A 26,920-nucleotide genomic window follows, 5' to 3' on the forward strand; every position below is an offset into this window, starting at 1 on the left:
TAGCTGTGTTCCCTAAAAACTGCCCTGAAAAGGTCATCTAGAGAAGATAATTAGTACAATGTGGTGAGATGAGGCAGCTGCCTTCACGCAGGACCCAGAGCATCCCTCGCCGGGACTGATACCGGGGCTGACGTTTTGCCCTGATTTCTGGCCGCGGGGCTGCTTGCTGCCCAGCAGCCGCGTGAGCTGCGTTCGGGTGTCAGCCTGCATCCCCTGCATGAGCTCCGTGTTTGCCACTCGGCCAGGCTCTGCACCGCTTTGCACCGCTTCCTCTGGGAGTGGCAGCAGCTCATCTGCTGCCTGTGCCCTCGCGCTCTGTAATTAATGTTTGTGAGTAACTGGGTGCTTGACAGAGAACCGTGTTTCTATCATTTCTGTCTTCCAGAGGTGTTTGAATGATTTGTTCCCATTGCATTTCTCAGAGCTGATTCAGCACAGAATATGTGAATCGGGTGGATCTTTTTATTACCTGCCAGGCTGTGCAGCTACGACTTTCAAACAGCATGGAAGCTTTGGCCGTGAATTCGGGGGGGAGCACATGATCTCCTAGGGCGGTGGAAGGGACTTGGTCCCCTTGTGGCAATACCTGGGTACCCATCGATGTATGTGCTCGGTCCCAGGCCTGAGCAGCGGGTATTTACAGCTGCCCCTCTCCAGCTGCCAAGGCAGACACAGCTAGAAGTGATGTTACATCTTGCTGCCATCCAAAGGCTCCTTTTCCTGCAGCTTAATTTTGGAAGTTCAAACAATCAGTTACTAGATATTTGACCAGGCTGTGTGGAACTGAGTGGCTTCCTCACCAGCAGTTGTCACAGCAGTCCCCCAGACACGAAATTCCCAGTCCTTGTGCAGTGCCTGGCTGCCTGGGGAGGCATTCCCACGTAAAGGCTTGATTTCCTCCGGGGCCTCTTGAGCCCTCTGGCCAAGGCAGCAGATGGATGTATGCACTGCATAAAGGATTCTAGCCATAAACTTATCACTTGCACCTTAAAGTAGAGATTTCTGTAAGGGCTAGGTGTTTTGAAAATCCACATTGTAAGTGTCAGAAGATATACTTTTTTTTTTTTTTCTTACTTGGAAACAAATCCATACTATTTATGCACAATGATGTACATATATATTATGTACAAATAGTTGTATTATGGAATGTTTTATGTATAACAAATTAAATTTGATAGCTATTTTCCAGTGCCATGACAGTTATCTAATGGATTGGTCTTCTAAAAAAGCATTCAAACATCACTTACCAAATGCATGAAAATTATATGCAAATATTTTTTTAGGTGGATAATAATTACAAATGCACTCATAAGCACCATATGATACAAAATTCAAAAAAAAAAAACTAACTAACTTTGTAAATTGTGAATTTTGCTGTTCAAGAACCACCCTAACATCAGCTCTGTAGTCTCAAAGCAGTTTATTTCAGTCTGACTTTGAGCTTTTGGGTAACCAGTCTGTGTAACTGCCTCATCTGCCCACTATAAAGCCGTTTCCTTAACCCCGTACATTCGGGCTTAGGTGCTACCAGACAAGACGCACCACCAGGTTTACCCTTGGATTGAGACGTTGGATGTGCAGAGTGATGGGGGCTGGCAGGTGCCTCCTGAGCTGCAGACAGATCCGAGGCAGCAGCACGTCCATAGTAATTCACTTGCACCTGGAAAAGGAAAGGTTGTAAGACAGCTTCCAATTATCAATAATTACTTTTATAGTGATAGGGATTTTGCTGTGCATTAGATACCTAAAGGAGGAACTAACGGTAACCATGAGGCCAGTATTTTGGAGAAGCAATAAATGAAGGACTGTGGAGACGCCAGGCAGGGTCAGTGGGCAGGGCGCCAGGACCGGTGCTGCCCAGCGAGGCGCAGGGCTGGATGCAGCCACTGCTGCTCACGCTCCCTCGATGGTGCCCGAGGGCAGCACCGGCACGAGTCCCAGGCAGGCAGGGCTGAGGGCTGCAGCTACCCATGTGAATGCCACCGGCAGCAGGGGTGGCACCAGCAATTAACAGGTGCCGGGTTTCTGAGGGGCAAAATGAACAGCTTTCAGTGCAGAATCGGCCCTCACTCTAAAACAATGCGTGATGAAAACAGATAAATTCAATGTAACCTGTTCTGGTGTGAGTACAAGATTCAAGCCAAGGTTTCATATGCTGCTTTTTGGGTGATACAGAGTTTTAGGTATAGATAATTATAAATCTTCTTTTCATTTTCTATCACACTCTCCTTCAAAATCTAACCTGAAATAAAAATGCTACAGAATTCTTCTCATATATATATATATGTACATCTATGCATAAAATGAAGAGTATCCAGTTTGTTGCCAAAAAAAAATTATCACTTAGATATATCAAATAAATCATTCATAAAGGGAGGAAACAGCTTTGAAAAACCCTGTTATTAAGCATGAAAAGGCCAACACTATTTTGGCCTCTAGCAGAAGTAATTTGCAGTGTATCAGATTTCCTCACATCTCCACCAACAAAAATGGGTAAGTGTAATCGTGCTGCAGGAGTGCGTGGCTTTTTGCACCTACGCATCAGAGGGATGCTGGTGCCAGAAGCCCCTCTTTGCCTTACACGTGGGTCTGTTTATGGTGAGGCATCGAAAAAGGAGTGAGCAGGAGCGGCTAAAAGCTGGACGTGCTGGCTCTTACCCTCCTTGGTGAGAGACTCAGCAGAGCGCGCAGTGATGGGAGGGGAAGGAAGGATGGCAGCTCCTATCTAGGTCAGGTCCCTGACACCGCTGCTCACGTTAGAGCTGCTTTGCCTGAGCCCTGAGCCCCGAGCCCCAGCCCCAGGGGCGGCCGCGTGGGCCAGGGGCACTGCCCAGACCAGCCCCGCGCAGAGCCCCGAGCCTGGGTGCAGCTCTTCGGGTCCCAGCCCTGCGGAGATTTCTGAATGGAAGTGCTTTTCTGCTTATGAATAGTTATTTTGCCTTGCATATGTTCACAAGGTTTATCAACATAAGCTGATACGTTGGGTGATTTTTTATTCATACAAATATCCAGTTGGTATAGGAGACTATTCTAGCAGGGGAAGAAAAGCCAGAATTTGCAAACTGGTATGCTCGGGAAAAAAATACCTGACGAACATTCACTGGATTTCTTGCAGAGTACTCTTAAATGCCAAAATCAAAATAAGAATTAAGAATTTAATAACAAATTAAAGACAGTACAGGCTGTTAGGTGCTGACTGCTGAGACACCTGGGGCTGACAGCTGACCTGCGTGCCACAAAAGCCATCCTGCTACCAGCTGGGCAGGTCGGGAGGTGGGCAGAGGCCCCATGGACAGCAGGGCAGGCTCGGGAGGAAGGCGGCTCTGGGAGCTGTAAGTTCAAACTGGCCTGGCCCACAGAACTGGAGATTTTATTTCAGCGTTAGGCAGGAAGATGCTCTTGTAGAACAGTCTGAATTTATGCTGAGGCTCATTTTCATAGAGAAATTAATTCTAGAGAATTAAACTAGGAAAACTGTATGAGTGGTGTTCAACCACTCATCTGGCTTACATAGTCAGATATTAGCACAAAATAACATCTTAAAAAGAACATGCATATTTTCCAGCCTGTGGTTGTAGTGTAATTTGCGTGAGTATTGGAAGACCCATAATTATTATTAGCCTGATCTTAAGCTAATGTAGATTGCCATAGCTTCATTGCATCTAGCACAGATAGTTTCCTCTGTCTCAACAGAAAAAAAGAAAAAAAAAAAAAAAGAAGAGAAGAGAAGGAAAAAAAAAAAAAGAGGTCTTCCCCCCGCCTCCCCGGGAGGAGCTGCCCCTGCCATCTGCCACGACGAGCACGCTCACAGTTCTGCGGGTGCCACCGAGTCGCAGAGCGGCAGAGGTTGGAAGGCGCCTCTGCAGACCGCCGTGCCCAACCCCAAGCACACCTCGCTGCTGAAATCTGCCCAGCTCGAGCAAAAATCGAGTCAAACTTCCAGCCAATTGAAACTTGCTCTGGCATTTCAGCCAGTTATTAATCCTGCATAACATCAGCACACTAAGATATACTAAAGTAGTAACTTAGCTAGCTGAATAAAAGCCCGTGTGTTTCAGTTATCTGTCTGTTATTCCCTGAACATCTCTCATATTTTCCCCAAGAAACTGTGACATACGCACGCACGCTGCTGGTGGTGTCAGCTCCCGGCCATATGGCCGTCTGCGCTGCTAGCGCGCGGCCGTGCTGGCTGCAGGGGCAGCGGGACCATCTGCTGGGCATCCCCCGGGAACGGCCCTGCCCAGGCACTGCCAGCCTCCTGCTGAGCTCTGCGAAAGGCAAGGGCGTGCGAAATGGGGCTCGGGCTTTCAGCTCTGGGTGCTGTGTTTAAACAAACCCCCAGTAAACCTCCTCAGTACCTTTTGTAAATAAAGTTACATACATGTATGTATGTGTTCTTCAATTGCAGGTAAAAGGGATACGCATAATTACAGGCTAATTAAGGCAATCATTTTTACAGATTGGGGGGAAGTAAAAGTCTCTTTGGTAGAAGATTGCATGGTGTGAGAACAGTAACTGTGTTCCTTTTAAAATAAGCAAACATCAGCCCTCTAGCCAGTGCCAAAGAGCAGCAGCCAGCTCCCTCTGCCCAGCACCTCCTGCCCCTCCAGCCGTGGAAGCTTTTCCATTTACCTCACTGGGCACGGGAAGGACAGCAGTCAGGTTTTTTAATATCAGTATTTCCTGCACCTCCTCCTGCTGAAAAGCCAGCTACAACTCCACCGCACGGCGTGCGTTAGCTCTTTGCCCCTACCTTGGCCCAAATGCAGGTGCTTTGTGTGGGCCAGCTGACAAAGCTGCTGTGCCTTCCTTCTCTGGTCTGTGCACTATTGTTTATTCTGCTTCCCATGCATTTGCCCTAGAAATACCCTTCTGTCTGACATTTGGCTAAATTTAAAGCTGCAAAGAACGGTCCAGGAATGGAGCACATGGAAGGGCAGGAGATCAGCTCGCATGCAAGGGCGGGATGTCGTTTTGTGGCATCTTTCCTCCCTTGAGGAGGTCCGATTTGGCTCCTCTGAGTATTTAACTCGTCCTTGCTGTGACACAATTCCTTCCTCTGCCCATTGCACTTACATACAGCTGTCTGTGGGGACCAGCTCTCTTTGAAGTGGCTTATACCGCTGCGTTGTCTCTTTGAAGTTCCCAGTGCCTGGCAGGAGCATTTAGCATCGAATATGTTCCTGGCAACAGACTGAGATGTGTGCTCAGGCAGGATAGCCATTAAGTCCCTGGTTTTGGAAATGGAGAGGGGGATCAGCTCTACTGGGTTTTGTTTGTTTGTTTGTTTTCAGAGAAAAATCACAATTGGATAAACCAACTCCAACTGTAGATAGAACTGAGAGCCATGTAATGCCACCTGCCAAACCTCATAAACTGGAAATGCTGAAGTGCTTGGGACTGAAAAATCACCTACTGGAGAGACAATCGCAGTTGTAGTTAATTCTGATGTTTATTTTATTCTATAGGTACCTGTACTGCTTCCGCAACTTATGTTGAGTTTATAAGCGAAGAAGAAAATCCCTTGATACTGAAATCCTAAAAAACCTCCAGATGATTGTACATCAATCGTCCACTTTAAACTGGACAGTGTGAACAGCAAAGGGAGCTAAGCTACAAAAATATAAGAAAATGAATTATTCATAAAAGTGTTATATTTGTACTGAAGTAGTATGACAAAACATTTTAAAGCAAAGGTTATGGATTTTGGTATCAGCATATGATTATACTGTAAGAGTGATTTAACTAATTCCAGTTCTACCAGATATGAGCATCTATACTGGAATTACGCAGACGTGCTAAATTTTTACTTCCCCGTTTTATGCATAAAACGTTGTTAAATCCTAAGTGTCCATTTTGAGTTCTCCTTAAACATGATGTCTTAACATACTTCATTGACTTGGAAGAACTGCAAACAATAGTATGTGGTAACTACCTGCAGTCCAAGACATTACTCGACTCTGGTGGAGACGTTGTTGGCTGGAAGTCTGCTGGAGCGTCCCATGCTGGCATCTGTCGAAATGCCTTAACTTACCGCCTGAACACGGCCCCGGCGCTCCGGGGAGCACAGGAGCACGGAAGCTGCTATCAGTGTGAATATGCAGGATATCTGCTGCGCTGTTCAGGACCTGGAACAGCGAGGACCAGTGTCTTTGGAAGTTGCTCGGATACATTTCACCTCGGTTTACTCAGGCCATGCTTCTGCATGTTGTGTATATACGTCGAGAATTTCAGTTCTGCTTCCCCCTAAATTAGGCTTTCTTAATCATGTTTTCTTTAACAAAAAGCTAACTGTATAGGACAGATACATGTGTAAATAAGGGATTATGCTTATGTATATGTTAATATTTACATGTAAAGAGTTATGTACATAGGAAAGAAAAAAATGGCTCAAAGAATGTTTTAAAAAAAGTTTCTTGTGTTTAAAGGCACAGACGGGACATTTACATAAATGTGCTATTTAATTTCAACATAAGCGGTTTTTTGCTCAGTTTTCCGTCACTTTTATGTTGATCCCATCGGGGCTTGGTGTGACAAGCAGGGCTTTGTGCAGCTCACAGGGTCCTCGGCCGCAGTGAGAAGCCATCCTGGCGAGCGGAGCCCTCACCGGTGAGACGAGCTGCACCAGACCTCGGCTGCTGCCTTCTTACGCATGGCTCCTGCGTGGCTCCTAAAAGCACGGTGGTCTCAAAGCCATGGGGCCGCGGGAGGGGGCATTCCCCGAAACTGGGCTCTGTCTCAAGGCGTTCCTCCTGCAGCCCCCCCATGGGTGCAAGCCACTGGGGCCCAGCCTGCCCGAGCCTGGCGAGCGCCTGCTCCGCGACCAAGCGGCCGTAAGCCGCAGCCACCAGCCCTGCTCCTGCGTGCACCCTGTGAAGATGCCCCAAGCCTCCTTCAAACAATGGCAAGCCAGGGGGGCAGACACAAGACAAACCACGCGTATCACCGCTTTCATTACCGATCTATTACCATAGCTATGTTTGCCTACTGGAATTTGAAAAGTACGTATAAATGCAGTAGCTCATAAATGTAGACTTTCTGAAGAAATGCCAAAATAGTCATAAATGTTCACAGTCCAGGTAACGAAGCACTTGGGTTGATGTGAACCACGAGTTGTGCTGACCGATTACAGCATGTGCATAGCAATGCGGATTTTTTTGATTACGTCTAAACTAAAATCCATTCGAATTGCAGCTTACTTCGTCAACAACCGTATGTTGTGCGTTTCAGGCCTGTACTTCTTGTTCAAGCTGTTGAAGGACTGTGGCTATTAGTTAAAGTATTCTGCTCTAGAAATATCTGTAGCCTTCAGTGTATCCTCGAGTGCCTTACGCAGCTCGTGAACAAAACTACTGACAGTGAAGAGGAGACGGGAGTCATTCCTGGTGGTCTGATGCCAAATCCCCTGGCGTCTCCAACGCCACCGCTGAAAGCTGGCAGTGGGCAGTGTGTTTTAGCACAGTAATGGATTTAGTTTAGACTCAGGAAATTGTATTGTGAATATGTGCATTAAACCATGTACTTACGTATTGTACATTTTATAAAAAGGAACTATTGTAAATTTATGCAAACTGTAAACCAGAGACATTTTTTTTTTCTTCTCCCCCCCTATGGCCAGTGTGCCGTGACTTGTGTTCTCTAAGATAATCTCTGAATAACCATACCCTGAATACGTAACGTTTGGTTCAGTGCTGAGACAGTAATTGACAGGCCTAGAACAGGGCTGGATTGATCAATTACAGAATTTTACACATATTTTTGTATTGTGATTCATATGATATATATCAAGAGACTTTCTATTCATTTGTAAAATACATAAATTATTGTAAGCTTTTAATAAAAAGATCTGTTTTAAACCTTGAACTTAGACAAATCGTTTTGTTTCTTCTCCAGGTTGCAGACGAAAGCCTTTGGTTAGTTACAGCCACTAAGCGGGTTGGTTGTTCGGTTTGTCTCATTCTCACGCCCTAGCTCTCAGCGCCGGGGCTTTACCTGCGCGGCCGGTATCACGACAACGCGACGGCACCGCACGAAGGATCACGACCGAAGCGCGCTCCCGCAGCCCCCGCAGCGTGAGCTCCCCCCGCGCCCACCCCGCGCCCACCCCGCGCCCCGGCAGCCAGCCCCGGCGGGGCGGCGGCGCTCGGCGGGCAGCGCAGCCCGGCCCAGCCCGGCCCAGCCCGGCCCAGCGGCGGCCGCAGCTCGGGGCGCTCCGACCGGCCCCAGGGGACGCACCGCGGGGAGGGGGCCGGGGGCCGGGGGGAGGCCGCGGGATCGGGGCGGGCGCTGCCCGTGCCCCCTCCCGCCGCGGCCGCCCGGTGCCCGCCATGTCGGGGCGGCGGGCGGAGGCGCTGCCCGCCTGCTTCGCGGGGCTGGGCGCGGGCAGCCCGCGGCCGCGGCAGAAGCGCGGCGGCATGTTCTGCAGCGTGGAGGACGCCTTCGACAACAAGACGCTGGACTTCCCCTCGCTCGGCGCCGGCCGGCCCCGCGGCCCCGGCCCCGGCCCCGGCCCCGGCCCCGGCCCGCCCGGCGCCCCGTCCGACGGGCACGGCGCCGCTGTCCCGGCCGCCAGCCCCGGGGGGGCCGCGCCGCCGCTCCGCTGCTCGGAGGCCGCCGCCGCGGGAGAGCCGCCCGACGGCTGCCGGCAGGTAGGTGAGGGGCGCCCGCCGCACCGCGCCACCCCAACGGGCCCCGCCGGCGGGGCTCAGCCGGGACACGGGCTGGGCCGGCTCCCTTCTGCGCCCCCCGTCCCTTCCCCGTCCCGTCCCGTCCCGTCCCGTCGGGGGCTCGGGGGACTCCGAGCCGGGGTCGGCGGCAGCGAGCGCCGTGCCCGCGGGGCAGGGCTGCGGAGCGCTGGGGACGGGGCTTCCTTAAACTGGAAGAGGGTAGGTGTAGATTAGATGTTGGGAAGAAATTCTTCCCCCTGAGGGCGGCGAGGCCCTGCCCAGGCTGCCCCGAGGAGCTGTGGGTGCCCCATCCCTGGCAGTGCCCAAGGCCAGGCTGGGGGGCTTTGGGCAGCCTGGGCTGGGGCAGGGGTCCTGCCCGTGGCAGGGGTGGCACAGGACGGTCGCTAAGGTCCCTGCCACCCCGAACCGCTCCGGGCGCTGTGGTTCCCCCCGGGGGCACGGCTCCCCTCGGCGACGGGGAAGCCCCCGGCGCGCAGACGGCCCCGCACGGCCGAGGCGAGCGCGCCCCGGGTGCCGCCGGCCCCGGGCTGGGTCCCGCAGCGCCCCGGCCCCGCAGTGCCGGCAGCGCGGCCCCGGGCCGGGGGGGGCCGAGGGGGAGCGGGGGGAGCCGGCGGCGGGGGCGCGCAGGCGCGCACGGGCGCGCGCACGGGCGCGCGGGCACGGCCGGGCAGGGAGGCAGGCAGGAGGATGTCGCAGCCGGGCAAGAAGAGCATCCCCCGCAGCACGGTGAGGGCGCGCGGCGCAGCCGCTCCCGGCGGCCGGAGCTCGCCGCTCCCCGGCTGCCGCCCGCCCCGGGCCGGCCCCGCACGGGCCCTCCCCTCCGCTCCCCTCCCGGCGGCGGCGGGCGGCCCGCGGGCCCTTTGTCGGCCCGGCCCGGCGGCTGCCGGCTTTGTCCCCCCGGCCGCGCACGGAGCCGGGGCCGCGGACAAAGGCGGCGGGGGCGCGGGGCAGGGGGCGGGGGGCGCTGCCCCCACCGGACCCCGGCAGCGCTGCTGCGGGGCGATTCCCTCCTTCCCCTCCTTCCCCTCCCTCCCCTGCTGCCGGGGCTCGGGGCAGCAGCAGGACGCGCCCCCGGCAGCTCCGCTCTTCCTTCCTCTCCTTTCTTTCCTTTCTTCCCTCGGCCGCCCCCCGGCCGCGCTCCCGGGCGGACTCCGCGGGCAGCGGCTGCGGGGCCGGGGCCGCCAGGGCGGAGCCTTCCCGGGACCGGGATTGCGGGGCCGGGAGCCGAGCGGGGAGGCGGTGAGCGCCTTGGGAGTTGGGGAACCAGCAGCGCAGTCGTTGGGTAGCTTCTCCGTGCGGCAGTGAGGGGCTCTAGAACCAGACGCCGGGGGTTTTCCAGGCTCGGCGTTGCGGCAGCGCACGGTGCCGTGCGGGCAGCCGTGCGGGCTGTGCCTCCTGCTCCTGCGTCCCTCCGCGGGGTCTGTGCCCCGGGACGGCCCCTTTCGGCCCTTAACGGCACCAGAGAGCAGGGAAGGAGCCCCTCGTTCTGCTGCAGTTCCACGTTTACAGAAATGCAGCTGCTTTCTGATTTTTCTGGTTAAAGATCTTGTAAGGCTGACAACCGTGCCACAGTCTTGCTTTGAAATGAAGCAAGTCCTTGAGGCATTACCAGCCTTTGACAAGACTGGGAAAGCTAATTAGGGAATGCCAATAAATTACCGGGTTAATAAGATGCACTTAACAGCCCTCACAAGAGGCGCTGATGGAGGAGTCAGATGCACGGCTGAGCTTCGGGATGTTGTCTTGCCACACTGGTAGAGCCGCTGAGCACCTCACCCGGGCAGCCGGTCCCGGCACCCGTCACGGGTCCGAGGGGGCTCCTGCCCGGGGCTTGCTCTGCACGGGCCCGGGGCCAGGCCCCACCACAGCGCCCGGCCGCTGGCGTGCTCCCTGCGAGCCCTGCCTCCGGAGCTGGGCGCCTGGGCTCTGCGGCGTCCCTGTCCTGGGCTCGTGCCCTGCATCATGGGAGATCGTGTCTTGCTCTGAAACTGTATGTGGACTTTTCTGCAGGGTACGGCTGGGCTTTGGTATGGAATACTTAGGATATTAACCTAAATTTGGATCGTTAAAGCACAAAATGTTAAGTCCTAGACTTCATAAAAGCTCATCCTGAGCAAAGAAGCATCTAAATAAAGCAATCTCGAATTTTTATTTGCTTTTCCACTAGAGCGATCAGCTTCTAATCAAGGGAGGAAAAATTGTCAACGATGACCAGTCATTTTATGCAGACATTTATGTGGAAGATGGTTTAATAAAGTAAGTTAAAATTTTGTGTTTTTTTTTTTGTAACAAAATTTCCGGGAATATTACAGCATCATTTAATTTGAACAAGGTTCCTTTCTGTCAGTTTTTCTCGTGGAAATATGTCCCCTATCTGAAAAACAAGAATTTTAGAATATGGCCAGGCAGTGCCTAGTGTGCCCCAGCGGCGTTAGGCAGCCCCGGGGCAGGGAGGGATGCGGGGTTTGGTTCGGCAGATCCCGGTCCGGTCCTGGAGCCGACAGCTCCTGACCGTGCTCTGTCGGAGCAGAGCTCTGCCCTGCTCTGGGGACAGCCTGGCAGGGAACGTTCCCCAGAAGAGCCGGGGAAGCCCACATGAGCGGGCCCCACCAGCAGGGCTTGGACTGGGCTCTTTGTACACCCGCACTTAAAAGTTGCTGCCACTTACCAGGGCATCTTAATACTGTTTTCAGACAAATTGGAGAAAACTTGATCGTTCCCAGTGGGGTGAAGACAGTTGATGCCTACAGCCAGATCGTTATGCCGGGCGGGATAGACGTGCATACAAGGCTGCAGATGCCTGTGATGGGGATGACCTCTGCTGATGACTTCTACCAAGGCACGAAAGCAGCCCTGGCAGGAGGAACCACAATGATCAGTAAGACGGAGCGGTGTTTGAACAGACTTCTAAGTAGAACATCGTGTAGTGAAATACATGGGGCCTTTTGTCGTGGCAGAGATTATTTATCCTCAAAGCAGAGAAATGTTAATTTTTGCTATAGTAATCAAAACATCGCAAAACTAATTAAAATGCATTATGTGCCTTTCAGTATCTGCCTTCCTTTGCTGTACACATATATTGCAAACATATAGCTGTTCCTGTTTTACCTCATAAGACAGTAAAGCAGAAGAAAACTTTAAACACCTTTTTATATATTTTTTGTTATGTATGTAGAATAATTTTTATTTCTGTTTTGTTCTTATTCTTTTCCCAAAGCACATGGTAGTATTGGCCCGAAGAAGCAGTTCTGAAAAAATCTGCTGTCGTTCTGTCCCATTGTCAAGCCAGTACTGCAGGGATTAAGAGCAAACACAAGAGGAAAAGCAGAAAGGGATGGGCTGTGCATGGCTGCACGTGGGGAATGCCCAAGGGAGCTGCGCAGCAGTATGCAAGGCCATGCTTTGTCCTCTCAGCTTGCCATGTGGTGGAGGCTGTATGAAAAAAAAGGCATAACAATAGCCATAAATTAGTTAGTCTGTTTCTTTTGTTTCACTTTTCTGATACGTTTATCTGTAATCAAAGCTATAAAAGCAAATTACTATGAAAATGTCTCTTTATCATAGCAGTAAAGTCTTGCACAGAAATACCTGTGGCTGTTGTAATCTCCAGGTGTTTCTCTAGTCACACAGAGCTGTCCCTAGAAAGCATACCAATACTCTGCAGTATTTCCTCAGTTGACCACGTGTTCCCCGATCCCGGAACGAGCCTTCTTGCTGCATACGAGCAGTGGAGAGAGTGCGCCGACAGCAAAGCCTGTTGTGATTACTCACTGCACGTCGACATCCCTCGCTGGCACGAAAGCCTCAAAGAGGAGCTGGAAGCCCTCGTGAAAGACAAAGGTAAAGCACAAAGAGCAGTATTCTGACACACCCCCACCCCCACCAAAAAAAAAAAAAAAAAAAGAATATTGCAGTATAGGCACATAAGCAAGTTCCCCCAGGGTAAGCTGTGACAGTGCTTCTCTGCAGTAATGCTTTTATCCACTGATAAATGCGTACGTGCAGGGGACCTTACTCATTTGCTATTGAGGTGTGAATCACCCATCTTTTACCATCTAGGCTAAAGATGTAGACAAGAGTATTTACACTGGATTCATACCCTAACATATTTTGCAGGATCTTGTTCATGTGCTCTTACCTTTGGGCAATTTATAGCCCAGTATTGAAAATCTGTTTTGGAAACTACATAAATTATATCAGGCTTCCTGATTCAGGCTCCCTCACTTACAGACAATATTTAAATAAAAACATTTGAGACTGGACTAACAGGCCCAAAAGCTTTAGGGTTTTCCCAGAGATGTCATTTGTGTTTCTAATTCCTGTACATCCTAAAGTATCCCTTGGATATAGCTTACCAAAAAGCTGGCCGTGTGTCAGGAATTCATGCATTTCATTAATACTTAATTCGATGTTTGGAACTACATTTTGCTTTCAGATATGCTAATGTAGAGCTAAATGACTTCAGTGTAATTTGCAGTCTTGCAAGCAAGGGCTTAATTGGTCAATTAACATAGAAATTTGCAGTGAATTTCCCATTAAAATGCTGAGCGGATGAAGTAATGTAGCCATTCAAAGCTTAAACCAGATATTTTTCATATGTATGTTCCCATGAAATACAGTTTGTTTGCAATTTGATCGTAGTTTGGGATTAGTTGTTGCCTTTATCCATATAAAAAACTGTGGCAATTGTCAGGCTTTGACGCCATTCTTCATGTTTCATGTTCGACAGAAATGAATCAAGATTGTGTGCAATGCTGTGTGCAGAAATGCTGTACGTCTATTTGTCTAACTAAATGCCAATGTGCTAAATAACAGTGCTTTAAAACAAGAGAGTCTCATATTTTGTTGTATTTTGTGGTCTTGGCACTAATGCATTAATTCAAATACGTTTAGAAGTTGAAAGAAACCATAAATTCAGACCACTTCTGGAGGGAAAATTAAGTTTGAAAGCAATGCATTTATTTCTGTGAATTTGGATCGAGTTACAGAGAGTATCTAAAATCAGAAATGGACGATGTGTGTTTTTTTTTTGTTCAGGTGTATCCAAACATAGGAGTGTATTGTCTCTCGTGACTCCCAAAACGTGGGGTTCAGCTCTCATGAGAAGAGTTTCAGTGCTTAGCCTTGGTTTGCTTTCAGCCTAACCCCCCCTGCACAAAGCCACCTGAGTCGAACATCTCTGCTCAGCCCGTACCAAGGTGCTGCGTTCTGAGCTGTGATAATAAATGCACGTGTTGTTTTCTTTTTTCAAGGCGTGAACTCCTTCCTGGTTTTTATGGCTTATAAAGACAAACTTCAGTGCACTGATGCCCAGGTAATACAGACAGCCAAAGTGCAATAGAAGTAATTTTGCACTTCTGAGCATAGACCATAATTTATCTGATACTGGGTAACCCATTCTCTCTTGACAGATGTATGAAATATTCAGCATTATTCGAGACTTGGGGGCCATTGCCCAAGTGCATGCTGAAAACGGAGACATCATTGATGAGGTACAGTAATTACGTTCATTTAAATTAAAGGTGGAGCAGAGTAACTTGATGTAAGGCAAAGTGCTGACTTCAACAGATAGGAGACAGACTCTAATAGACGGTGCCAGCATGCTTTTAGCATTCATTTGATGCTGCAAAATCAACAGAGATATGTCCAAATGAGACAAAGAGGAGCAACCTGCAATTGCTTTGGGAAGAGAATCAGCATGCACTTTTAGTGTGTGCTGTCCACTGCTATCACCTGGATTGTTCACCTTTGAAATCTCTAGCAGGGCAATCTCTCATTCCTCTTTGCATCTTGACACCAAGCCTGAAGAGGTCAGGGGAATCCAGAAATGGTGTCATCCGTCACCTGCCCCTTCTCTCCTCCACCCACACGCTCCTGGTGGGATTTGGTCTCCAGTATAATCTGAGTACCAAAGCTTTGGCGGGAAGGGGCTGAGATGAAATCCTGTTGTGGTAGCATGTGCAGACACAAGAATGTGCAGGAGGATCTGGAGCTCCTGCTAAAATCAACAGCATCCTTCCAGTTTTTCCCATGCACTTGGGTTTCATCACAGAAATCTGTTCAATAGTTCCCAGATAGCAGCCTCTTAAAGGTTGACTGACTGCCTTAAGTGATATTTTATCACATTATTTATCTTGTTTAGAAATCTTGAGTATGCTTAGAAGACTTGAGGACTTGAGAAGGTTAAAGAGTTTTGCATTTTTTAAATAATCTACATTAGACGTGGTAATATATAATCTCCAAAAATGGCTTTCAAGAACTTACTTGGTATTGCAAACTGTTCATTATTTTTCCTTTTTAGCTTTAGAGAAGAAAGTCCTAGGTAAATACTGCAAATAGTTGATAGATGTAGAATTAGACTTGTGGTTCCTTTTAGTTTACGGTCACTTAAGTGTTCAGCATGGTGTGGGAGGAGAGTTTAAAATGAAAGCAGAATCCCAGTCCTTGAAATGGGTTTATCTGAACAAACAAGTTAGAGGGCAGTTCCCACCCCCATCTTCTCTTGTTCCATGGGATTCTCTGAGCAGCTTCAGCCTAGGCTCAAGAGCCCAGGAGATACCTGCTCCTTTTCTGTAGCCGTGAATCATTTTTAGCATAGGCTTAGAGTAAGCAGCGGTGGGTCTGAAATCCCAAATCTTCCAGAACTGTAACTGGGTTTAAAAAATAGAGAAGGTCCAAAGGACATGTAGCAGTTCCCAGTCCAAAGATGTTTCCACAGCATAAGGTGGGCCTTACTTTCACTCCCAGCAGTTGATGGATTGTCATAGATATCATGTAATTGTATTCATTTATCATTTACATGTATCATGTAATTGTATTCATGAATTGCCATCATCCACCAGGCACTTCTGAACAAGGTGAGTCCCACATCACATTGCTCACTTGTTCATCGTCTTCCCCCTAGGAGCAAAAGAGACTGTTGGACCTTGGGATTACGGGGCCAGAAGGGCATGTCCTGAGCCGCCCCGAGGAGGTAATGTCAACAGCTTTTCCAGCAGAACTATTCAAAGCTGCAGACCAGCCACTGCTTGTGGTGGTTCAGCTTTGACAGAGATGTCTTGAGGTGTTTTCTGCTTGTATTCGTTTTTGTGTCCGCAGGTTGAAGCAGAGGCAGTGTACCGGGCCATTACAATAGCAAAACAAGCCAACTGCCCCTTGTACATCACAAAAATAATGAGCAAAGGTGCAGCAGATGTGTTAGCCCAAGCAAAGAGAAAAGGTAAAGCGCTATTTAATGTTTGCACACTAATTAAGCCTATTCAAATACGTCCAGGAATGTCATGCTAGCTGCAAGGTTTAATAACTCGTTAGCACCTGAGTTCTCTCACATTTTAAGGGTGCTAAAACTTGGTGTTGGCTTTTCTTCACAGAGTATGCCAGAGCTAATTGCTCTGAACTGAACTCAAAAGATGTGAAGAGATGTGCTTGAAACTGACACCCGAATCCGAGTAGATGCAGCAAAAAAAAACAAACAACAGCTCGCTTCTGATCATTTCTCATGAACTAAATGAAAAATGGAACTGGAACAAACTCCATATTTAAATGGGGTGCGCTGGGGAGGGCTAGCAATGTTCCTACAGGGAAGCAAGGTTGAGCAATGTCCTGAGAACACGGTGTTCTGCAGCCATGGCTGCCCCCAGCCAGAGAGCCTCCGATTTGATGTAAAGAAATGTGTAACGCTTAGCAGATAGAAATGTGCGTTTTTTTCTAAGGGGAAAAGAGATGCATTCAAAACTTGTTCTGGCAGTGCTTCCCAGTCATCTGAGATAATCTGAGGGATTAGTCTATATTTAAAAAGCTGAAATACTGAGAGCACCGGAGGTAAATGAAGCCATCCTTATTGCTAACCACGGTATTTGTCTGCGCTGTGTGAAAGGAGGCTCAAGGGCATGCAGCACGTTTGCAGTCCCTGATACCATTGCTCTGCAGGCACTGTTGTGTACGGAGAGCCCATCACCGCCAGCCTCGGCACCGACGGCTCGCACTACTGGAGTAAGAACTGGGCCAAAGCCGCAGCCTTCGTCACCTCTCCTCCCATCAGCCCCGACCCGAGCACGCCGGATCGTCTCACCTCCCTGCTGTCCTGGTGAGTTCTGTGCTGGCGCCTGTGATGCTTACACCCTGCCCGGCTGGGTATGTGGAGGAGCGGTGCAGATGGGATTTCCGGAGGGCACCGGTAGCACCGGTAGCAGGCGGGCAGCCTGCACGTGGGCACGTGGCGTGCGGCACGGCCTGCGCCTCCCTGAGCCCGCTGGAGTGCAGTCAACGTGCGGAAACCAGCCTAGAGACTGCCACGCTTCTCCGTAGCAAAAGCGTAAATCTTGGGTTGTTTTTTCTAACAAGGAGCCAGGCGACAGTCGTGTGGCTGCTTTGAAGGAGAATCTAGGTTAGGCTTTGATGAAGCCGGGTAGCAGCTACCAGACTTCTCCCATATAAATCAGTCTCACACGACCTGCTTCCATCCTCAGAACTGCGATCGGGAGCGCGCTGCGCCCTCCCTGTCACCCGGGGGGCCCAGGGCACGGGGACTCAGCGGCCAGCAGTGCTCTGTCTCACCGTAGGCCACAGAAATCTACCTGCATTAGTTTAGCTTTATGGTAAATTGAAGGGTTTATCAGAAGCAACGTTAGGTATTCACAAGCTTTTAAAATCTGAAACATAAACAGGGCATGTTACCCTGGACAGCTGTTTTCAATCTATTGTTATACAACAAAGCCCATCATGTCAGCATGAGCATCTCTGGAACAGTTCACAAACACGACAGACACTGACAAGTCAGCAAACAAATGGACAGGTGAATAACAATGGCTGCATGTGCTCTGTCTGTATCCAGAGATGCAACTGTGACTGGAACTTTGCATTTACATGCAGCATGCATCCATACAGTACTACGTAAAATGTAGTATCTTATAGGACATTACATTTGGTTTTATCCAGAATCTTGTTTTATTTAACCATATCCTTGCTTTAAGAGATATTTTAGCACCATATCAAAAGAATGGTTCTTCTTAGAACCACCTTCATATTAAAACAATATGAGGTTCAAAATGAAGGTACAAAGATTAAGATGTTTACTAAACAGTAAAAGTAGTAGCCAGTTTATGAGAAAATATCAAAAGCACATATGAGGCTGCTGTTACTGTTCTTAGAAGATTTCAGTGCTTTATTCCTGTACAAATTAGTAGAGTGAGATGCCTCTGTGTACTTGTAAAAATTGCCTTAACTTATCTGGACTTTCAGTGGGATTTAAAGATTGGAAGTCACCGGCCTGTGCAGCGTTTATTGATTAAATCAATGTACAGCAAACAGGCGGAGCACAGAGCCCGCAGGCACTTGTGTCACACAGTCTTGTAGGCAAGGGTGAACTTCACCCAGGGAGAGCAGCCCTTTCACAGGAAAGGAGACACACTTTCACAGTTCCCAGAAGCCCATTCAAAGCCACTGTCGTTGTTTGCCTCCTCTGACCACATCTCTTCTGTTTGTCCCAGCGGCGACCTGCAGGTGGCGGGCAGCGCTCACTGCGCATTTACCACCGCCCAGAAGGCAGTGGGAAAAGACAACTTCACCCTCATTCCCGAGGGAACAAACGGCATTGAAGAACGAATGTCAGTAATCTGGGAGAAGTGTGTGGTAGGTACTGAAATAACTCTGATTCCTTCCTCCACGCGAACACAAGTAGATGTGAAGAGTGCTTGTGTCAGATGATGTCAGATTTCTCATTAATTCAAATGAGCCCTGAAGTGTGACATTGTCTAGACTGCTCCTTCAGAAGAGCTTGATAATGGGAGAGAATGTGACACTCGAATGCCTTCAAAGTGTCTTCAAAGGGTTCGGTGGGGGAATAACCCCCCCGCTTCAACTTGCAGTCAGGAGAGAAAGTCTTCCACAGATTTCTGTAAGGGGAGGACGTGATGTTGCTCTTCACTAGAGTTCGCAGGAGGCCCGGGGAGGTTGGAGGGGACAGGGAGCATCCGTTATACCTGCAGGAGGTTCCCGCAGCCCTGTCCCACACCGCTGCACGTCGGTGTGCTCAGCCCCGTGGGCCTGCCGCCCCCCAGAGCACCCCCGGGAATGCATCCCGTGGCACGGAGAGCTTCGTGGCGACTTCCTGGAGGCAGGGAACCATGCTGAAGTCTTACGTAGGCTTTGTTCTTGAGGAAACAAAGGAGTTCTTTAGGAGTTGGACTCAATGATCCTTGTGGGTCCCTTCCAACTCAGATTTTCTATGAAATATAATTCTGTAGAATCATAGTGTGGCTTGGGTTGGAAGGGACCTTACAGACCATCGAACTCCAGCCCCCTGCCATAGGCAGGGACGCCACCCGCTAGATGAGGCAGCTGTTGAACGTCTGAGTGGTCCATTTCCAGCTGTTTAATGCTTCAGCGGAGCTTAATAACCATCGCGGGGACAAACATCTTGAATTAAATACTGTGGTCAAGACTGTGGGATTTTTGTCGGTGTACAAAAGCGCTAAGAGAAAAGTTGCATGCAATCTCTGTGTTTGTATGGAAAGTGCAGATTTGTTTGTGGTGGGCCCGCCGTGCTTTCCCATATCAAATGGTCCTTCCTTCCCTCTGCTGTCCAGGTCTCAGGGAAGATGGATGAGAATGACTTTGTAGCAGTGACCAGTACAAATGCTGCCAAAATCTTTAACTGCTACCCCAGGAAAGGGCGAATTGCAGTCGGCTCTGATGCAGACTTGGTCTTGTGGAACCCCAAGGCGACAAAAATTATCTCAGCAAAAACCCACAATTCGGTAAACTAGCTTTTTAAGTATTTTATTGAGATGATACTATAGTCAGAAGAGAGCAGTAAAGTAATACACTTCTTCAGATCAGAAAGATTAGTGCATTCACCAAGGGGTGAGTAATGTAGATAAGATGATGAAGGACCCTGCATTTGATTTTTAAAATGCAAGCAAATAAAAATATCCCTTGTTTACTGTAGAACTGGAGAATTTGTGAGGGGCAGGATTCTGACTGAGTAGCTGGGTGATTGAGCTGAGACAGTCTGCCTCTGGAACACAGATCTTATGATTGATGTGCTCGCTGCAGACTGGAAAAAAGGTGTTGACCTTGTTTTGAGTCCTAAATCAAAAGAAAGAGCGTGTCCAGTGAAGGCAGCATGTGGAGGCCTGAAGCACATGGGGGAACAAACCCCAACTCACATTAATTCCTGTTTGGTCAATGTGAACTTTTAAGTTCCAATTTAGAAAACAGATAGTGGTTCTTTTAATACCTGTGCAATGATTAAAGAAAACAGCTGTTCATAGCATAAAGCCATTTTGCCACCAGAGCCAAACGCCAACATGCCCCAGAGACCCAGGTGCCCTCCCCTCAGGCTCTGGTCCTTGGCAGGTGTTGCTGGTCGGCAGAGTGAGTCAGTCAGAAAAAGTTCGGGGTGTCTCTTAGTGGCATTTTATCCGTGGTTTTCCAGGCTGCAGACATCCCCAGATTAATTTCCAACATGAGTCTCGGGTAGAAAGCTGTAGTTGAAAGTGAGCGATGCATTTGAGGTGGCGTGAGGTGAGTTAAAGATGGAGCTGATTTAAACTAATGTAGAAACATTTTTTGGCACAAGGGTTTTTATTGAAGAAAATTATCATTATTACTGAAATATTTTGGTGTTTTCTTTAAAAAATAGAAGCAGTTTATTTTTTTGTCCAGAAAATTCTCTTATGCTTTTTCAAGATGCAGCATTTTTTCATGGTAAAGTTTGGGTTTTGGGTAGTTTGTTAGTGATAGTAATGGGAATATTTGAAAAAAGTTGGCATGATTTTGCATTTCCCATAAAATTCAATTCTCTCACATTTACTGTGGTAGAAGACTTGCAGTGTCTTGGAAAAAATTACAGGAACGTTGTCACCAGATGTAGAACTGCAGCAGAGCTCTTCTGAGGTTTTTAAATAATTATTTGTTAGTGTATAGTAAAAATCTGGTTTGCTTCAGGAATGCCACAAGTCTTTTGGGCAAGTACTGAATCTTCTGAGGATTTAATTTTTCTGTTCCACTTTGCCTTAGTTCATCCAATTAGAAGAACCTTATTATTTGAAATATAAAGGCTTAAGTTAAGTACAACTAATTGTGCATGAGGAGTAATGTACAAAAACGCATGCATGTGTAACTGGATAGACTGTGACCTCCTTTTCTTAAATCTTAAATTTACTTGACAACCTGGTTTGTTTTTTTCCAGAATGTGGAGTACAACATATTTGAAGGCACGGAGTGCCATGGGGCTCCTACTGTGGTCATAAGTCAAGGAAAAGTTGTTCTTGAGGATGGGAACCTGTTTGTCACCCAGGGGTCAGGTCGCTTCATTCCCAGAAAGACGTTCCCTGATTTTGTTTATAAAAGAATAAAGGCAAGAAACAGGGTAAGAAGACTTCATTTGCAATACTCCCATATTTTCATTGCAGTCTCCCTGCGTTATTGTACTGAAGTCACTGTTCTGGTATGCCCGCTGGTGCAATAGGCAGCAGAAACAAGAGTATTGTTAATGTTACTCCTCCTCATACCTTGGAAATCTGTGATGTTATCATGTAACTGCTTTGGTGTATGGCTTGGCACAAACTACTTCACAATGCCTGTTTTAGTATTATAACTGATCATACTAGTTTTATTAGCATTACTTACCTATTATAAAGATATAGAGCAAAAATATGACTTCTACCAAATCTATTTGTTTTGCATTGAGGTAGAAGGGAAGAATTCATCTCTACCTGTGCTAGAAATGATTACGTTACTGTATTACCAATCTGCTGCTTTGCTTCTGTCCGTGACTAATAGGGGTAGCATTCAGTAGTTGCTGGAAATAACTAAGTCCTTTACAGTGTGCTAGCACAGCTTTTTTAGGAGATACAAAGACATTCAAATGTATACAAATCTCCTTAACGACTGCACCCTCCTTCCCTTTTCCATGGGTTATTTTAGACATTTTCATTATGCACTGTAGATGAATGCAGTGCAAGAATCACAAACCCCAAGCTCACCAACAGCACTGGCAGTGGCAGCAGTGGTCCCAGTTTGCCTCTCTGGAGTCCCTGCTGCAGTGGAGTCAGGGGAAGACCCCCAGGAGAGGGCAGGACCTTGTGGTCCACCTCCAGTCCCTTCAGGCAGTCCAGCAGCATCGACAGCTGCAGCACAAGAAGCCCTGTGCTGTCGGCTCCATCTCCCTGGCACTCCTAGCAGCCTCTGCATTGCTCTCACACACAGGGATGCCATGCGGGCTGCCGGGACAAGGAGCCCCTGGGCTCCTTGCTAGCAGTCAGGTTGTGTCTGTGTTAGCTTTGAAAGAAGACACCCTGTGCCGCTATTGTGTCCTAAAGGACAGAGCTTGCTAAATATAAACTCTCACTTACTGAAGGTCCGTAGTCTCCTGGCTAGATGATAATTGAGTGTCAAACCAGGCAGTTAGTGATTTCTTTGTTAAGTTAATTCATTTGGGCAGGCGCACTTGGTACTTTGCAAACAACCAGACAGTCTGCCCATGCCATCTCTTGATCCTTGATTTAACTGGAGCTTTGGAAAAGAGCTAGGGTCAAGAGGAGTGCTGTAGAGCACTGAGCAGAGTATTTTCTCTACAAGGCAGTCAGCATGAAGATGAAGGTGACGTATGAGAAAAATTGCTATGGAAAACTTTATATACTTGTTGATTACCTATCAGTCTGTCCCTTCTTATTTGAAACCCAGCACTTCTCATCTGCAAAACAAGCCCATTCTGACCCTGTGGCTCCCAAATGACTGCCACACTGTTTTGCCTGTGAGGAGAAACAGCCTTAAGCACATTCTGGATGAAGTACTGGTAATTAAGGCTTTTCCCTGTGCCAGCTGTGGCTTTTCTCATACAGGTCTGAAGGGACGGAGTGTGGCAGGACACGGCAGTGGCACCACGCCATACCGCCTGGGGCGCGTGCTGCTGGGACGCTGCCACCGGGGCGGAGCGGCCGTGGCGTGGTGGGCGAGGGGCTGGGCACCTCCTGCCCGCCCGCCTTTAAGGGGAACGGAAGGGGACCTGTGGGTGAGACACCGGCATGGCAGCTGGGTGCCAGGACTGAAAGAATAAAAAGCAGTTTTTATGCTTGTTTCACAAAATGCAGGTAACCCCTTGCGCAGTAGTTTTGCAGGACTAACCTTTAAGTGCTTTTCTTTTTGGGGTGAGTGCAGCCAGGGGCTAGTGCGGCACCGCTGCAGCAGTAGGTGAGGACCAAAACCAGCTGGGATCCCGTTCGGGTTCGCCAGCGTTTGTGTGTTCCTCACGCCTGCTCCTTCGCTCCCCGCAGCTGGCCGAGGTGCACGGCGTCCCACGGGGGCTCTACGATGGGCCGGTCCACGACGTCGTCCTAAGCACGAAAGCCGTGGCGCCCACCACGGCATCGAGGATGGTGGCCTGCGCGGGCAAAGTGCCGCCCGTCCCCGTGCGCAACCTGCACCAGTCGGGGTTCAGCCTGTCCGGTAGGTGCGGCCCGGCGCAGCGGGACGGGGCCCGGCGGCGCTGAGGAGCCGCCACGCGCGTGGCCGGGCCTGGCTGGAGGCACCCGGAGCGGGAGGGCGAGGTGGAGGCCACGGGCGGTGGCAAGGCCCTGCCAGGCCAGGCAGGGGCTGTGTGTGGTCAGGGCTCCGGGGAAGCGATACATACCTGTACGACAGCTGGCTTGTTCAGGCTGGTTCAGTTCTGAGCTTGGACTGAGTCGTGTAGCTCCATCCTCAGGAACCAGCAATAAAACTTCCTCTGCCTTCCCATGTAGGCAGAGGGTGCTTCAGCACTGCCTGGCACAGCATCCCGTGAAAATCTGCCCGGCAGCATTAGTGACCTTGGAAAAAATTACACTTTGTCTTAAAATAACTGCCATCATTTTGTTTTCTTGGCTGGCTGAACTCATACAGGTGGATCATACAGTGTTTAATAAATCTACAGGGTCCCACGTTTTATTGCATAGAAGCTGTTTATTTACAGGGAAGCCATTTACAACGTCCAGAAAGAAGCAATAAAAAATAAAGGCATTCAGGCAACCAAAGTCATTCCAAACTGTACTGTGATAATACAGCATCCAAATTAACGTACATTGAAAATACTAGCACTGCCCCAAAGCGAAATACTTGATGACTGGTGCATTTAAAGCAGCGGGACCTTCACAGCTTGTGGATGTTACAGCCACATGCCTCTCCTTCCCCGCAGGGTCGCAGGCAGATGACCACATTGCCAGACGTACGGCTCAGAAGATCATCGCCCCTCCGGGCGGGCGCTCCAACATCACCTCCCTGTCCTGATGCCGCGCTCCTGCCCACTGCGCCCGGCTGCCTGCGGTGGTGCCTCCTGCCCACGGCAGCCCCACGGCAGGGGATCGTGCCGGTGGTGCTGGGGCCGAGCCAGGAAAGGCACGGTTGGTTCCCTCAAGCTCAGGATGAAAACGAGGCATTCTTCAGATACCCTGGGCCCCTTCTTCTCTTAGGTAGAAAATAGACGAAGCCCACCCAAGAGATAGTGGTGATAGTATGCCCATCTGCATTTCTCCCACTCCGTAGAGCTCCCAGTCTGTATTTCTTACCTAGATACTCAGAAAGCCCTTAGCATATGCATGCCAACACCTAGAAGTACGTTTTAAAGTGTGTTCAGCGGTGCTGCTAGCTGTCTTGTGACCAGGATGACCATGAAGGTGCATTTGGCTGGAATATGCCCCTTTCTGTCGCTATGACTGCCCTTCCTACGCCAAGGACTTTTTCCTGAAGAACACTTTCGTACACAGTGAATCAGGGCTGTTGTGCTTGCAGCTCTCACCAGGCAGCTCTTTACACCATCTCCTTGGGCAGCTCGGGCATGCTCCAGGAGCTGTCACTGATGAGACGGCGCAGCGGTACGAGCCCACAGCGTGGCCGACTCGCCCTGTAGCGTCCCTGGGGCTGGTGCAGGTGCCGTCAGGGCAGGCCAGGGTCATGGCTGTGTTTGTGGGAGCCACAAGTCCGGTCTCCTGTAGTCTTGTTAGGCTTGTTTTTAAAGGTTATTTATACAGTTTTTCAAGTACCAAGTGTATGTCTTACAACCAATAAAAGGCTCATTTGAAGGCCAGTTGCTTATGACAGACTTTTTTATAAAGGCTATTCTACCCCGTTTATTATATTCAAAGGTACGTACAGTAAAAGTGAACCTCTATGCCACAAAGCTATGCATGGACCTCTGACAGAATGGATCACCATTTGGTTTTTGTTCCTTGCTTTGAATAAAGTTTGTTGGAAATCCTGAAATGATGGAAGTGGTTGACCGGTCTTTGCCTATTTTTGTGTGGTCTTCTTGGCTTTTTATGCATGAGAGTTTGTAAAATTGATTCCTGACGTATGGGTTTCTGCATACTGACAGTAAGAGTTCAGTGTTTTTGTTTGGTTGGTTGGATGGTTGTTTTTTTTAGCTTGTCTACTCTGACCTATATCTCATAGCCCCATGCAATTACCTTTAGGAATTTCTGTATCAAATACAGATGAACATGCAATTGTTCAGATATATTTTATTTAAAAGGAATAATCTATTTTTGTTTAATGGTTTTCCCTTTTTTTGCCTGCAGTTGCAATGAGGCTATTGAACATCTATTTATTTTCTTCCTGAATTGTGTTTTGTTTCTTTCTAATAAAAAGCATTTTCTTTCTAAAAACTGTAAAATCCAGTCATAGAGAAAACACTTGAATTAATTCCCAAAGCTGCGTGCTGCTAAGAAGCACCCCCCCCCCCATCCAGCAAGGATGAACGCAGCCAGTAACCCAGAACACAGGCTTGCGCCCCTGGGTTTCCCCAGGCCCTGCACAGCCCCAAATCCTGCTGTTCTTAGCCGGGGACTTTCTGCAAGCGCTTCCTTGGCAACATTCCTTCCTTCCTTCAGCGGCCAGGCTGCTCGTTGTAAGGGGCCAGGCCAGGGGGACCATGGCAGTGCCTGCAGACACCGTCCCCTCCCCGCTGAGCCCTGCGGGTGGGGTTGGGGCCAGTGCCCCCCTCAGCCCCGTCAGCTCTGCTGCTGAGGACGGGTTCGCGTTCGTTCCCTCTGTGGGGGATATTTCCCAAAGAAGTGTCCTGGGGAGCGGCAGAGCCCGCAATGCTGCAGGTTCACCCCAGCCTCCGAATGCAGCAGCGGGGGCTAAAACACTGAGCGTGCCCCCCTGGGATGTCTGACGGGTCCTGCAGACCCAGCTGTCTGCAAACGCATCCAGAGCCTGCAGGAAGCGAACCCACCTGGGGCACAAGCAGTCTGCGTGGCCTTAATTCCCTCTGACAGCGTCGCTGCAGGCTCTGGGTCAGACGCTTCCAGGCGCTGGCTCAGCCGGCGAGACAGAGCTGGCGTGCCTTCGCCGTGTGACGCTGGAGCTCAGGTCACGGGGGGCTGCTGGGGGACAGGGACCCCCGGAGAGCATCGGTCCAAGCCCCGGCTCCAGCGGGGCAGCCGGCTGGAGGCAGCGCCGAGCCAATGCCCGGTGTTTGGGGATGATGTCTCGCCTTCTAGCAGAAGAGCCGCGCTATGTTCCAAAAAAAAAAAAAAAAAGTAAAATTCAAAGACAATTGCCCAGCTGCAAGCGAAGCGGACTGTACAGGGCATGAGCCTGCAGGCACCCAGCGGGGGAACCGGCCGAAGCCCGAGGCTGCAGGACACGGCTGCAGAGGCACCGGGAAGCAGGGCTCACGCTTGTAGGGGGGAGCAGCCCAAAGCACGCAGATCAGCCGGCAGGCTCTTTCCTGCTTTTTCCCCAGCTTGCAGCATACCTAGCCATGAACCACCCTCTGGTGGGCAAGCGGGCTCCTTCCCAACCCATCCAGCGCAGGCGGCTTTCGTTCAGACCCAGCCATCCCAAACGGCAGCACAGTCACCCCGAGCAGGTAGAAAGGCAACTTGGGTGCTGAGCATGGGCAGGGGCATCCCCCTTGTTCCGCCCTGAGGACGAGCACCAGCAAACGGTTTGCAGCCTCTTAGGAGAAGCAATCCCAACCCAAGGGCAGGCCGTGGGGAGACGGCAGGCGCTGCTGCTGCGGATGAGCGACTGGAAACGCTCCTGCGGCAGGCGGGTCCAGCGGGCACTGCGCTGCCACCGGGATAAGCTGGGGAAATGCAGCACCGCTCACAGAGCTGCTGCCGCGAACAGAGCTGCTCATTGCCCGGCTGTAAGGTACTGCTGCTGCTGAGCTTCTGCAAGCGAAATGCAGCACACGCAGCAGACTGGTGGTATGTTTTGGCCGTTACACCAACTGGTGTACTTTGGAT

The 26,920-nt window shown here is 49.8% G+C and overlaps 2 protein-coding genes across 6 annotated transcripts in view; both read left to right on the forward strand.

The window, feature by feature from the left end:
- The window catches only part of JAKMIP3 (Janus kinase and microtubule interacting protein 3), an 89,520-nt gene extending 81,673 nt beyond the window's left edge, over positions 1-7,847 (forward strand). For all 4 annotated transcript variants that reach the window (XM_040563953.1, XM_040563952.1, XM_040563955.1 and 1 more), the window contains one exon: positions 5,469-7,847. The gene's annotated coding sequence lies outside the window, so the exon portion shown is untranslated. The remainder of the gene's footprint in view (positions 1-5,468) is intronic.
- Positions 7,848-8,327: 480 nt separating this feature from the next.
- DPYSL4 (dihydropyrimidinase like 4) lies at positions 8,328-24,926 on the forward strand. 2 transcript variants are annotated; one of them, XM_040563956.1, is made up of 14 exons: positions 8,328-8,648; positions 10,855-10,943; positions 11,381-11,565; positions 12,363-12,527; positions 13,940-14,001; positions 14,099-14,179; positions 15,592-15,660; positions 15,786-15,906; positions 16,617-16,773; positions 18,176-18,317; positions 19,274-19,444; positions 20,881-21,060; positions 22,967-23,138; positions 23,863-24,926. In XM_040563956.1, exons 1-14 carry the CDS (start codon positions 8,328-8,330, stop codon positions 23,952-23,954), a joined length of 2,007 nt encoding a protein of 668 aa, XP_040419890.1. In that variant the 3' UTR covers positions 23,955-24,926. The 2 variants fall into 2 exon arrangements, with proteins under 2 accessions (XP_040419890.1, XP_040419891.1); XM_040563957.1 differs by lacking the exon at positions 8,328-8,648 and adding an exon at positions 9,316-9,413.
- Positions 24,927-26,920: the final 1,994 nt, after the last annotated feature.

The sequence above is a fragment of the Cygnus olor genome, chromosome 7 (genome assembly GCF_009769625.2).
Source record: "Cygnus olor isolate bCygOlo1 chromosome 7, bCygOlo1.pri.v2, whole genome shotgun sequence".
NCBI classification, from domain to species: domain Eukaryota; kingdom Metazoa; phylum Chordata; class Aves; order Anseriformes; family Anatidae; genus Cygnus; species Cygnus olor.

Bases quoted from the DNA above. Each gene is read 5' to 3' on its own strand.
- DPYSL4 (XM_040563956.1), top strand. From the start codon at position 8,328: ATGTCGGGGCGGCGGGCGGAGGCGCTGCCCGCCTGCTTCGCGGGGCTG. The intron at 12,528-13,939 runs GTAAAGCACAAA...TCTTTTTTCAAG, and splicing joins AGCCCTCGTGAAAGACAAAG to GCGTGAACTCCTTCCTGGTT. The intron at 23,139-23,862 runs GTAGGTGCGGCC...CCTTCCCCGCAG, and splicing joins GTCGGGGTTCAGCCTGTCCG to GGTCGCAGGCAGATGACCAC.